General features: G+C 38.6%; 1 protein-coding gene across 4 annotated transcripts in view; it reads left to right on the top strand.

The window, feature by feature from the left end:
* JMJD1C (jumonji domain containing 1C) overlaps positions 1 to 1,563 on the top strand; it is a 260,706-nt gene extending 259,143 nt beyond the window's left edge. For all 4 annotated transcript variants that reach the window (XM_078434303.2, XM_078434302.2, XM_060642645.3 and 1 more), the window contains 2 exons: positions 931 to 1,062; positions 1,368 to 1,563. In XM_078434303.2, the coding sequence (XP_078290429.2) occupies positions 931 to 1,062; positions 1,368 to 1,457 (222 nt within the window). In that variant the 3' untranslated portion in view covers positions 1,458 to 1,563. The remainder of the gene's footprint in view (positions 1 to 930; positions 1,063 to 1,367) is intronic.
* Positions 1,564 to 14,087: the final 12,524 nt, after the last annotated feature.

Here is a 14,087-nt window from a genome sequence, read left to right on the forward strand (position 1 = left end):
ATCCATCACTCTATCACATTTTTTCACAGTTCTCTATCCCCACTTACTATCTTACTTTTCACACCTCCCAATTAGACTTATTTTCATCTTTTAAAAATTAGAATTAATTTAAATGTTTAGTTTTCAGTTATTTCTCCTTTCCCAGGAATTTTATGATGTCTTTAAATATCACTGTAAGACCTAGAACATCACAAAAATCTGGACTGGATCAGCTTTGTTCTCTCTCTGTCATTATACTAAGCATTAATAATAAAAAAAAAAAAAATAACAATTCCAAGAAATAGTGAAGTACCAAGTCAGTTTGTACATGGTGTATAAATAACATAAAATTGGCTTTTTGTGAAAACCATTTTAGTCAGGGGAGACATCAGTTGTAGTAATATCGCCACTAGAGACTGAATGTATCTTTAGTTGTTTAATTTGAAAGGCAAAAATAAAATCCTAGGATAATTCTAAAACTGTCATGAGCAATAGATCTGTCTAGAACTGGATTTCTTCCCAGTTTTTCACAAACTAAATTTCATTTCTTATGCTTTAACCCCACTCTCTGGTGTAAAAATTAACAGTGAAATGACCCAGATGCTGAAAGCCAGAGGAGCGACATCAGATTGTTTGCACCAAACAGGGAAGCAGATCCTATCAGCTGCGCTCTTTTTTTTTTTTTAAGTAACACCAAGAAATCCACCATGACCAAATTGGTAATTTAGAATCGAATTATTAGCCTCTCTGAAGGATTTCTGGAAAAGTTCTTTTCATCATTTAAAAATACTACATTTAAACAGTCCCTCCACATGAAAGCTTTTCAGTGATAGAACTCTCATAAAAGCGTGGTGTTCTGCTTTGAAATGCATTTGATGTTCAGGAGAAAATAAGTTCTCTGGTATTCCTGCCTCCTAAAATTTTTATTTTACTGTTTTGTTTCGGGGATAGGTACAGAATTTTCACAGCTGTATTCAGGTAACTGAAGACTTTGTGTCTCCAGAACATCTTGTACAGTCATTTCATTTAACACAGGAACTGAGACTCTTGAAGGAGGAAATCAATTACGATGATAAACTACAGGTAGGAGATGAATTTTCTAACTGACTCCTGTTCTTATGTGCCTTTTATATTCAGAAATACGATATGTGCATAACCGCTTAGGCAGTCATTGTCCTTGTTTGTCACATTAGGATAACAACCACAGCTTAATAACAGTATGCATTTAACTGTATGATTTTCAGTGGCCCTTATTTTAACTTTCAGTTTAACATTTTTTTAACTCTGACATTTATTTTATTTTGAGTGTATCTTTCCCTCATTAAGAAAAAAAAAAGCTCTAATTTATCTCCAGCTTAAGTGATTAGAAATATCAAAATCTCTTTCAGGTTAAAAATATATTGTATCATGCAGTTAAGGAAATGGTGAGAGCTTTGAAGATACATGAAGATGAAGTAGAGGATATGGAAGAAAATTAGGTGTGGTCCAGTTTGATACTTTTAGGCCATTGAACTGTAATTACTTTCGAACGATGATAAGTATGCACATTGACTTAAGCTTCATAAAACCATCAGTGCCAAGAAATTCTCTTTTGTAGCAATTACTTGTTACTGATACCGCAGCAGTATAGCATAAGTCACAGTTCCTGTGATGCAATGTTAGTTATGAAAACAAGCTAAATTTAAAAAGCAGCACTTCATGGCTGTTTTTGTATTATAGTGTATATGATGTTTGTGAAAATGCCAGATTTAAAATGATGTATTTATTTTTGACAAAAAAAACCCACAAAATTCTACGCTATATTGTTGATCAAGTGTAAATGTGACCTTGTACAGTTTACTAAAATAACGGATATTTTTCACTACATTGAGACAGTTACTGTGAGAATAGGACACAAACACCAGCTATTGCCTGCATTTGGGAAATTGCTGAATCGCACAGCATTCATGTCATAATCAGAAATTACTGCCAAATAATTGTAAAATTTGTAAAATATGAAGTATATAAAGTAGATACTAAATACGGACACTTCAATATTTTGTTGAAGCTATTGACTGTACAATTTAACATTTTCAAAAGGTGTAATTTATTTAAAATTGTCTCATTTTGGTAAAATTTATGTGAACTTTTAAAGCTAAATATTAAACTTAATATGCTATGTAAATATATACATATATACATTTAATGATGTATTTTTTTAAAACATTGGCTTGCTTTTATTTGTTAAAAGTGCAAGTGTTACATATGGCTTTGTACATTAAAGTTGAAAGGGGTTTTACATTTTCCATTAAAAGGACTTTATCAAAAAATGGCGTGTTCCAGAGTTCTTCCTTTTATGATGTGCATACTACCAAGGATTCATCATCATGATGACTACTAAGCATTTTCTTACAATGTTCTCTTCTAGGACATTTTTCCTTTGTTTTATAAGTTTTGTGCTTTTCTTTAGACTTTATGGGCCATCACAAGTGCCTCAACTCACTTGTCCTATGGCACAACTGAAAAAGGAATACCAGTAACTACTATTTGTTATTTATGAACACATTTTCACTGAAAGAAGAATGCATATGTGAATTTTTAAAGCCATGATTATGCGCGTATGTGATCAGTTTCAAGTAAGTGTGTTTCACCACAGAGCTAGCTGATAAGATAGTTTTGGGGGTGGGAGGAAGACAGGGGACACAGTGGCCTACAGTCAGCCAGTCTCGGTCGAATATGAGTTCTGCTACTTACTGTGTGGCCCTGGTAAGTTGCTTTAATTCGGAGTCTTCGTTTTAATAGCTGTTACCAGTTGGTTACTCTGAGGCTCACATAGACCTATCCATTTGAATGTTCCTGGAAATACGTCATCCTCCACTGACACCTGCAGGATAATGAAGGGGACAGCCTTTTCTTCTCATTTGAAAGCACATAGTTAAAAAGAAAAAAGTAGTAAGTAGCCCAAGTTGTGACCATGCAAGTTGCTTTGTTTATATCTACCATCGTTAATTTTTTTTAATGTTAATTTGTATTTTTGAGAGAGGGTGTGCAAGTGGGGGAAGGACAGAGAGAGAAGACAGATCCAAAGCAGGCTCCAGGCTCTGAGCTATCAGCACACAACCCAGTGCGGGGCTCAAACTCCTGAACCGCAGGATCATGACTGAGCCACCCAGGTGCCCCTATGTGTACCATCTTTTAACTCCCTGTGGGCTATGATGTCACCTACTCCAGGCAATATTCAGCCAGGAGTATGAGGTTACGGGTCACATTAATGTCCCACGTGACGCTGGGGTTAATGGGATGGGTGACGACTACTTGGCTAGAAACACTGGGCTGAGGAATCGTTCAAATGATAATGTGAATCTTCTAAGTTTTTGACCTTTTTAATACTATTTTTTTAAACATGTTTCGGTTCATTTAAATGGTATTTGCTGCTTAACACTTTCAAAAGTCCCATCTGATTTAATTTTGATGTGAAATTAATTTCAAGCCCAAGATATTAATTCTAGAGTAGACTGCCTGCTGCTCCATAAAGTCTGCCAAGAACCTAAAGTCTTGTGACTTTTTTCCAAAAGGTTTCAAAAGGTTTCAAAAGGTTTTGCTGCTTTTGCTGTTGTTTGAGCCACCTTTTAACCGTACTACAACCCCTACAAGAGAGGCTGAAACTAAGGCAGATCAAGCCTGGCAGTGTGGCTTCTTTCAAAACAAACTCATCTGATACAAGTATTCTATCCATGGTCTGAATTCCATGCTAGTGACCTAATTCTTGGTAAGGCAGGGTGGAGAGAGTGGACTATAACGCTCTCATCATTAAAGACGTGACTTTTTGGAATGCTGTGAGTTGTTTTACCGGTCACATCCCTGGTGGAGCGATTCCTCTGCCCACTTAGCTTGTTTCCTTCATCCTTTTGGTTAGCTCAGATGCTTCTCACATATGAAACCATCTGAGCATGTCCGTTTCCTCCAGACAGTGATGGAGTACATAATAAACATGTAAAATAATCTTCAAAGAGACTATACAGGGAAACTTGTGCTGAATATTTAGATCCCTCCCATTTTACTTTAATTTGGACTTGAATTTGAATTCTTTTTCCTGACTAATGATTTACATGAGTCCAAACCCATTTCCCTTCTGCCCAGCACATTCTGGGATTGGAACACCCATAAAATGTGTCGTTCTTGATGCTTCCCTTTGATAGATGGAATATGCGTTTGGTGATACCTGTGTAAGATTAGTGAGCTTCAGAAGAAAAATGTGCTCTCATACCTTTGTTCTGTGTGTGTACATATACAGTGATGTAAATTTGGCATTTTCTTTTTTTTTCTTTTTTTTTTTTTTTTTTAACATTTATTGTTGAGAGAGCACAAGCAGGGGAGGGGCAGAGAGAGAGGAAGACACAGAATCTGAAGCAGGCTTCAGTCTCTGAGCTGTCAGCACAGAGCCCGACCCCGCGAAATGCAAGATCATGACCTGAGCCACCCAGGGGCTGCCCCTCCCCCGGTTTTTTTGCTTTTGTTTTTTTGTTTGTTTGTTTTTTAGCATCTTCTATTCCTAAATGCCAACCTATCAAAGATCATCTCCCAGATCAGATCAGGAATGCTGGCCATGGAAGAGGGGGGAAAAAAGAAAATTACTTAATTACCATTCTACAGCTATTCAGTATACTGTGCACTATGAATCCTGGGATGTAGCAAGTGGCCAAGATTCAGACTCAAGTTATGACATACCTGGTTTCACAGTAATTAACCTTGATAGTGACACCTTCCAACCGAGTAGTATGTAGTTTGGCTCTCACAGAAATCTGGTTCTTTTAATGAAAGCAAAGTTCCTTTCAAACAAAAATGAAATGTTGGCGAGCCCCAGGTCACTGGCTGCACACCAAGTGGGTTCCCTTTCCTGACTGGAGAGATTTTCACAGCTGACTTAAGCTGTTCACTCAGTTGTCTGTAAATGAGCCAACCAGCTGCCCTTAAGCCTGGAGGATTGCCTGTCTTTTCTGTCTTGTCTTACGAAAAAGACCTCAGCCCTGGGGTCAGTGGAGGGGCAAATCAAGAATGGTGTGTTGTATGTGTGGGTCACAGCTGGACTCCCATTTTGAGAGGAGGTACCTTCCCAGGACAAATGAGCCCAACAATGCGCTCCTGTCCCCTGGTCTTTGACCCCAGGTTTGACAGATGATGAAACGATTTGGGGGGCTGGGTCGGTGAACAAACCAAAATGAAGAAGTGCAAAACAAGGTGGAGAGCCAGCATGGTCCTCTGCCAACATAGGATGGTAACTGATTCAGAGGTCCTACCAAGCTAGTAAAGAATACAGGGGCGGCGGCGGGGAGTACAAGATCAATGCTGATGTTTTGTTAGCAAACTTTTTTCCAATCAGTTCCTAAAAACCCCTGCACTATGCTGGTGAAAACCACAGGACTTTTAAAGGAGGAAAAACAAGGATTTGGGCATAACATTGAAAAACTTATCAGTGACACATTTTAAAGAGTGAGGCAGGAGCACCTGGATGGCTCAGTCGGTTGGGTGTCCGACTTCAGCTCAGGTCATGACCTCATGGTTGGTGAGTTCAAGCCCCGCATTGGGCTCTGTGCTGACAGCTTGGAGCCTGGAGCCCCCCCACCCCACCCCCACCCCCCACACTCGCTCTCGCGCTCTCTCTTGTGTCTCAAAAATAAATATGAAAAAAAATTTTTTTAAAGTGAGGCAGCAGTGTCTTAACATGTTAAATATTTAAGAATAGGTTAACACTGTAAAATAAACGACACTTTACCCTAAAGAAGAAAGAGTAGAAATTTGCATTGGAAATGGGCATCGGAAGGGTTGCTGCTTGGTGAGAAATACTGTGCCGTGTTGGAAGAAGGGTTGTGTGGAATTAGAGGGGAAGGTGTAATACCAGGTGTGGATGGATGGAAAGGTGTGGCTCAGCACCAGCATGAAGGTTCAGATGATGAAGTTTTCTGCGTTCACTTAAGTTTTTCTTGCAGGCAAAATTGCCCCTTAAACATAAAGTTCACATCGTGCTCAAATTGTTCCCTATAAATTTATGTTGGGACAGATTTGCAAGCAGCAGACAGGGAAGAGTATGGAGCCTGAATAAAGGCTCGAGTTCACCCAAAGCAGGTACTATGCCATTCTAACTTTTAAGCTAAATATTTCTACCGGTGTTGTAAACCCACAGATTCACCACTACATAACCACAAAAAGACAATGAAAAATAGCATTTAAAAATAGCCAAAGATGGGGGCACTTGGCTGGCTCAGTTGTTAGAACATGCAACTCTTAATCTCAGTGTCTTGAGTTTGAGCCCCACGTGGGGTTTTAGAGATTACTCTTATTTTTTTAATTTTAGAGAGAGCATACGTGAGCAGGGGAGAGGGACAAATGGGGAGAGAGAATCAAGCAGGTTCTGCACCCAGCACGGCAGCACAGAGGCCAACACAGGTTTCAATCCCCTGGGATCGTGACCTCATCCAAAATCAAGAGTCGGATGCTCAACTGACTGAGCCACCCAGGCACTTCTAAAAAAAATGTTTAAAATAAATAATAGATTAAAAACAAATAGTCAAAGTCCAAGTCTCTCTGTCTTGAATTGTGAGCCTGTTCATTCTGTCATCAGTCTTCCAATAATATGAGCCTCTTTTCAAAAATTCAACAAATACCTCAAGTATTCTATACAACTTTTTTTTAAAAATTGTGAAATTCTAACTTCACTATAGTTAACATAGCGTTCTGTTTCAGGCGTACAGTAGAGTGATCCGACAGTTCTATAATTCAGTTCTCATCACAGTAAGTTTCACCCTCACCTGTTTCACCCATCCTCCCACCCACCTCCCCTCTGGTAACTATCACTTTTCTATAGTCAAGAGTCTTTATGGTTTGTCTCTTTTTTCTTTGTTGATTAATTCCACATGAGTGAAATCATGCTATTTTTCTTTGACTTATTTTACTTAGATTTATACTCCCTTGATTCATCTGTGTAGTCGCAAATGGCAAGATTTCATTCCTTTTTATGGCTGAGTAATAGTCCATTGTATACATACACCACATCTTTATCCATCATCTATCCATGCAACTTGGGCTGCTTCTGTAATTTGGCTATTGTAAATAATGCTCCAGTAAACATAAGGGCACATATATCTTTTCAAATTAGTGTTTTTGTACTTTGGAGGTAAATACCCAGTAGTGGAATTACTGGATCATATGGTAGTTCTATTTTTAATATTTTGAGGAACCTCCATACTGTTTTCCACAGTGGCCATATTAGTTTGCATTCCTACCAACAGTGCAAGAGGGTTCCTTTCTCTCCACATCCTTGCCAACTCTTGTTGTTTCTTGTGTTTTTTATTTTAGCCATTCTTTGCAATATGATGGGAGGTGATATCTGACTATGGTTTTGATTTGCTTTTCCCTGACGATGAATGATGTTGAGCATCTTTTCATGTGTCTGTTGTCCATCTTATGTTTTCGTTAGAGAAATGTCCGTTCAGGTCTTCTGCTCATTTTGTAATTGGATTATTTGCTTTTCTCATGTTGGGTTGTGTAAATTCTTTATATATTTTGGATACTAACCCTTTATTGAATATGTCATTTACAATGTCTTTTCCCATTCAGTTAGCCTAGTTTTGTTGGTTGTTTCCTATACTGTGCAGAAGATTTTTATTTTGTTGTAGTCCCAATAGTTTGTTTGCTTTTGTTTCCCTTGCCTCAGGAGATCTATCTAGAAAAATGTGGTTATGGTTATAGGGGCACCTGGGTGGCTCAGTCGGTTGTGCATCCGACTTCGGCTCAGGTCATGATCTCACAGTTTGTGGGTTCGAGCCCCACATCAGGCTCTGTGCTGACCGCTTGCTCAGAGCCTGGAGCCTGCTTCGGATTCTGTGTCTCTTTCTCTCTCTGCCCCTCTCCTTCTCTCTCTGCCCCTCCCCCACTCACACTTTGTCTCACTCTGTTTCTCAAAAATAAATAAATGTAAAAAAAAATTTTTTTTTAAGAAAAATGTGGTTACAGCCAGTGTCAGAGACATTACTGTCTGTGTTCTCTTCTAAGATTTTTATGGTTTCAGGTGTCACATTTAGGTCCTTAGTCCACTTTGAGTTTATTTTGTGTATGGTGTAGGAAAGTTTCATTCTTTTGCATCGAGCTGTCCAGTTTTCCCAACACCATTTGCTGAGGAGACTTTTTCTCGTTGCATATTTTTGCCTCCTTTGTCAAAGATTAATTGACCATTTAATCCTGAGTTTATTTTTGGGCTCTCTGTTCTGTCCCATTGATCTATGTGTCTATTGTGCCAGTACCATACTGATTACTACAGCTTTGTAGTATTTCTTGAAATCTGGATTGTGATACCTTCAGCTTTGTTCTTCTTTTTCAAGATTGCTTTGGCTCTTCGGGGTCTTTCGTGGTTCCCTGTAAGTTGTAGGATTTTTTGTTCTAGTTCTATGGAAAATGCTGTTGGTATTTTGATAAGGATTGCATTAAGTCTGTAGGTTACTTTGAGTAGTATGGACATTTTAACAATATTTGTTTTTCCAGTCCATGAGCATGGAATATCTTTCCATTTGTTTGAATCATCTTCAGTGTCTTTCATTAGGGTCTTATAGTTTTCACAGTACAGGTCTTTGACGTTTTTGGTTAAGCATATTCTAGGTATTTTATTATTTTTGGTGATATTGTAAATGGGATTATTAATTTGTCTTTCTGCTACTTCATTATTAGGGTATAGAAATTTCTGTATATTGATTTTTGTATCTTGTGACCTTATTGAATTCATTTATTAGGTTCTGGTACCTTTTTTGTTAGAGTTTTTAGGGTGTTCTATATGTAATATCATGTCATCTGCAAATAGTGAAACTTTTATTTCTTCCTTACCAATTTAGATGCATTTTATTCCTTTGTCTTGTCTGGTTACTGTGGCTAGGATTTCCAGTTCTATGATGAATAAAAGTTTAATGAGAGTGGACATCCTTGTCTTGCTCCTGACCTTAGGGGAAAAGCTCTCAGGTTTTCACCATTAAGGATGATGTTAGCTGTCAGTTTTTCATATATGGCCTTTATTATGTTGAGGTATGTTCCCTCTAAACCTACTTTGTTGAGGATTTTCATCATGAGTGGATGTTGTTCTCTGTCAAATACTTTTTCTGCATCAATTGAAATGGTTATATGGTTTTCATCCTTTCTCTTGTTGATGTTATTTACCACATTGATTTGTGAATATTTAACCACCCTTGCATCCTGGGAACAAATTCCACTTGATCATGGTGAGTGATTTTTTTTAATGTATTGTTGAATTTGGGTTGCTAAATTTTGTTGAGGACTTTTGCATCTGTGTTCATGAGAGAGACTGGCCTGTAGTTCTCTTTTTGTAGTGTTTTTATAGTATCAGGGTAATGTGGGCCTTATAAAATGAATTTGGAAGATTTCATTTTTCCTCTTCTATTTTTTGGAATAGTTTGAGAAGAATACATATTCACTCTTCATTAAATATTTGGTAGAATTCACCTGTAAAGCCATCTGATTCAATTTCATTGTTGGTAATTGGTCTGTTCACTTTCTTCCTGATTCAGTTTTGGGAAGTTATGTTATTTCTAGACATTTACCCATTTCTTCTAGGTTGTCCAATTTGTTGGCATATAATTTTTTGTACTCTTTTATAATCCTTTGTATTTCTGTAGTGTTATTTCTCCTCTTTCTTTTTTTTCCCCAAGTGTTTATTTATTTTGAGAGAGAGCGTGCAAACAGGGGAGGGGCAAAGAGAAAGGGGGAGAGAGAGAGAATCCTAAGCAAGCTCTGTGCTGTCAGCACAGAGCCTGACATGGGGCTCAATCTCCAGATGGTGATATCTTGAGTCAAGCCCAAATCAAGAGTCACATGCTCAACCAACTGAACCACCTAGGTGCCCCTCTCCTATTTCTGATTTTGAGTCTCTCCTCTCTCTCTCCTCTCTTTCTCTCTCTTTAGTGGTCTGGCTAAAGTTTTATCAATTCTGTTGATCTTTTGAAAGAACCAGATCCTGATTTTTTTGATCTTTTTGGATTTTGTTTTTGTTTTTTTTAGTTTCTATTTTGCTTATTCCTGCTCTCATCTTTATTATTTCCTTCCTGCTTTTGGGTTTTGTTCTTTTTCTAGCTCCTTTAGATGTAAGATTGGGTTGTTTGAGATTTTTCTTCTTGAGGCAGATCTGTATTTCTATAAACTTCCCACTTAGAACCACTTTTGCTACATCCCAAAGATGTTGGACTGCTGTATTTTGGTTTCTATTTTGTCTCCGTGTATTTTTTAATTTCCTCTTTGATTTCTTGGTTGACCCATTCATTGCTTAGTAGCATGTTATTTAACCTCTATGTATCTGTTCTCTCCAGAATTTTTCTTGTGGTTGATTTTTAGTTTCATAGTGTTATGGTTGGAAAAGATGCATGGTATGACTCTGATCTTTTTGAGTTTGTTGAGACTTGTTTTGTGGTCTAATAGGTGATGAGACTGTTCCATATGCATTTGAAAAGAAAGTGTATTCTGCTGTTTTAGGATGGAATATTCTGAATGTATCTGTCAGATCCATCTGGTCCAATGTGTCATTCAAAGCCACTATGTCCCTGTTGGTTTTCTGTTTGGATGATCTATCCATTGATGTAAGTGGGGTTTATTAAACCCCCTTACTATTAATGTGTTATTATCAATTACCTCCTTTATTTTTATTATCTGCTTCATATGCTTGGCTGCCCTCATGTTAGGTGCATAAATATTTACTATTATATCTTCTTGTTGGATTGTTTCACTTATGTCCGTCTTTGTCTCTTCTTACAGTCTTTGTTTTAAAGTCTATTTTGTCTGATATAAGAATCGCTCCGTTGGCTTTTTTCTTCACTTCCATTGGCATAATAAATGCTTTTCCGTCCCTTCACTTTCAATCTGCATGTGCCTTAAGTCTGAAATGAGTCTCTCATAGGCAACATATAAATAGATCTTGTTTTTTATCCATTCCATCACGCTGTCTTTTGATTGGAGCATTTAGTGCATCTACATTCAAAGTAATTTTTGATAGGCATGAACTTATTGCCATTTTGTTACTTGTTTCATGGTTTTTATAGTTCTTCTCTGTTCCTTTCTTCTCTTGATCTGTTCTAAGTGTGCTGGCCTTTAGTGATACGCTTGGATTCCTTTCTTTTTATTTTTTGTATATCTGTTACTCGTTTTTAATTTGTGGCTTCCATTAGGTTCATATGTAACATCTTATGCATATAGCAGTCCATATTAAGCCGACAGTCACCTAAGTTTGAACCCATTCTTTACTCATACCACCCTCATGTTTCAAATGTTTGCTGTCATACTTTACATCCTTTTATTTTGTGAATCCCTTAACTGATTTTTATAGGTAAAATTTTACTGCTTTTATGCTACTTCCTCCTACCTATGGTCTTTCCTTTCTACCCAAAGAGTCCCCATTAACATTTCTTGTAGGGCTGGTTTAGTGGTCATTAATTCCTTTAACTTTTGTTAGTCTGGGAATCTCTATCCCTCCTTCCATTCTGAATGATGGCCTTGCTGGATAGAGAATTCTTGGCTGCATTTTTTTTCTTTCAACATTTTGAATACATCATGCCACTCCCTCCTGGCCTGAAAAGTTTGTTGAAAAATCAGATAACCTTATGGGCTTGTATGTAACTGTTTTCTTTTGCTGCTTTTAAAGTTCTCCCCTTATCACTACTTTTTACTATTTTAATTACTATGTGTCTCAGTGTGGAGCTCCTTAGGTTGACAAGTGTGCTTAAAATCCTCCCATTCTGCTGTCTTCCCCAGAAGTGTCCATCAACTCTAAAGAATGGAACAAAGGTCCTTCTGGAATTTACATTACCCAAAAGTGTTGGTTTATTTTTTATTTTAGAGAGTATGTATACACCTGCACAAGTGAACGGGGGAGGGGCAGAGAGAGGGAGAGAGAGAATCTCAAGCAGGCTCTTCACCATCAGCACAGAGCCTGACATGGGGCTCAAATTTATGAAACAGGAGATCATGACCTGAGCCAAAATCAACAGATGCTTAACCAAGCTACCCAGGCAGCCCTCAAAGTGTTGGCTTTTTAAATAAATGAAAACTACCTAAAGATGAAAATGGGTCTATGACCCTTGTCCCACTCAATTTCTTGCTGCATCCATATTTAGTTTTAACCCTGAAACTAAAGGGTTTGGGGGCAGAGGTTAACATCTGTTTCAAATAGGCCCCTCCCTGTGAGCAGCTATTTTCTCATAAGAACAGGGTATTCATCTGATCTAAAGCCAACAAAAGGGGCACCTGGGTGACTCAGTCGGTTAAGCATCCGACTTCAGCTAGGTTATGATCTCACAGTTTGTGAGTTCACGCCCCACATCGGGCTCTGTGCTGACAGCTCTGAGCCTGGAGCCTGCTTTGGATTCTGTGTCTCTCTCTGCCCCTCCTCTGCTCACACACTCTCTTTCAAAAATGAATAAACATTAAAAAAAATTTTTGTAAGCCAACAAAAGATGTACAGTGGCAACAGAGAGGCTCTGGGTCTTTATAATAACCCTCAGCAGCAAAATTTTTCTTTGGGGAACCAACTTCAAGGGAGCATAGAGCTAAAAGTCTGGTTCCTCAAACCAAGAACCCCTTTTTCAGACTACAACCTTTCTTTCTAGAAAGTATCCTTTGCCTTTGGGAACCCCTTCTGAGACTTTAGTACTTCAATCCTACTATGCTCCCTAATCATCTAACCTGTCTTACATCTTTTGTACATCTTGGACTGTTTGTTGATACTAAAGACATTCTCACTTGGGGGCACCTGAGTGGCTGTTGGTTAAGCATCTGACTTTGGCTCAGGTCACGATCTCACAGTTCATGAGTTGAAGCCCTGCATCGGGCTCTCTGCTGTCAGCACAGAGCCCCCTTCAGATCCTCTGTCCCCCTCTCTCTCTCTGCCCCTCCCCTGCTTTCTCCCTCTCAAAAATAAACATTAATGGGAAAAAAAACCTATATTTTCATTTGTATCCTTGATTCCTTCACTTTTTGTCCTTATGTCACACCAAGAACCCAACCCTCTTTTCCCAATTTAACATCTACAACGGAGAAGCAAGCTAAGAACCACAAAAATTGAGCCAGGCTTCTCTGAGATCCTTTTGGCTCCTGAGCAATCCTAATCTTGGGAGCATATTCCAAATATTTTCCACTCCTCAAGACCAGGACCTGATCCCAGCCCCCTCACCATTAGGAAACGAGCGGACAATCTGTGTGAGCCTCCACCAGATTTCCTCACGTGTCTTGCCAGGATTTGACTGTGACCAAGCTTACAGTTCCTCTTTCCCATTTCGGACTCCATACTGTTCATGCTGTTCCCTACGGAGGAAGCCATTTCCCCATCCTCTGGTCACGTTCCATCTTCCATGAAGGCTGCACCAGCTACCTTACAGGTTTAGTGGCAGAAGAGGGTGTTTGTTAAATATCTGATTTAAATTGAGGCTTTCTTTCCCTTTTTGCCTATGCATATCTACAAACGACTTGAATAAGAGAATATTTACTATTAGAAGAGTATTTAAATATGAGGTATTTACTAGTGACCAGTTAAGGAGTTCCTAACTGCAGCCCACACTGCCCTTTTGACCCAACAAGAACCAGAAAAGTTCCTCACCGTCCACTAGATGGCACTGCTTGCTCAGCAGTGACTTTTCAAGGACACTATTCCAACTGTGGCAAAATAGGCAAATCTTGAAGAGGCTCTCCTTTTTCAAACTATACCATTTGCTCCCGCAGAGATCTCCAATTCAGCTATGCTGGGATTATGACAAAATATAGTAATGATCACTTTTGATGTTTACATTTATAGTCTACTGGTCTAGAATGATCCAACAATAGCTACTGTTGTTACAGTTCATGAAAGCCTGGACTCTTCACGTATATTATAAACATCCTATGGCCAACTGCCTCACACTTGTATTCTTCACCATCTAAAACAACACTTTAATCACAACCCTGCACAAATGAAAAGGGACACCACAGGAAATGGAGACAGGCTTTTCACAATGGAGTGTAAGGACCAACAACCTTCAGCAGGTGGTCCCCAACTTGTCCTTGGGAAGTACCTGAAGAGGAATGGGAACGTCCGGGTCACTCGCCACAGTAGG

Source organism: Panthera onca, chromosome D2 (genome assembly GCF_046562875.1).
Source record: "Panthera onca isolate mPanOnc1 chromosome D2, mPanOnc1 haplotype 2, whole genome shotgun sequence".
NCBI classification, from domain to species: Eukaryota; Metazoa; Chordata; class Mammalia; order Carnivora; family Felidae; genus Panthera; species Panthera onca.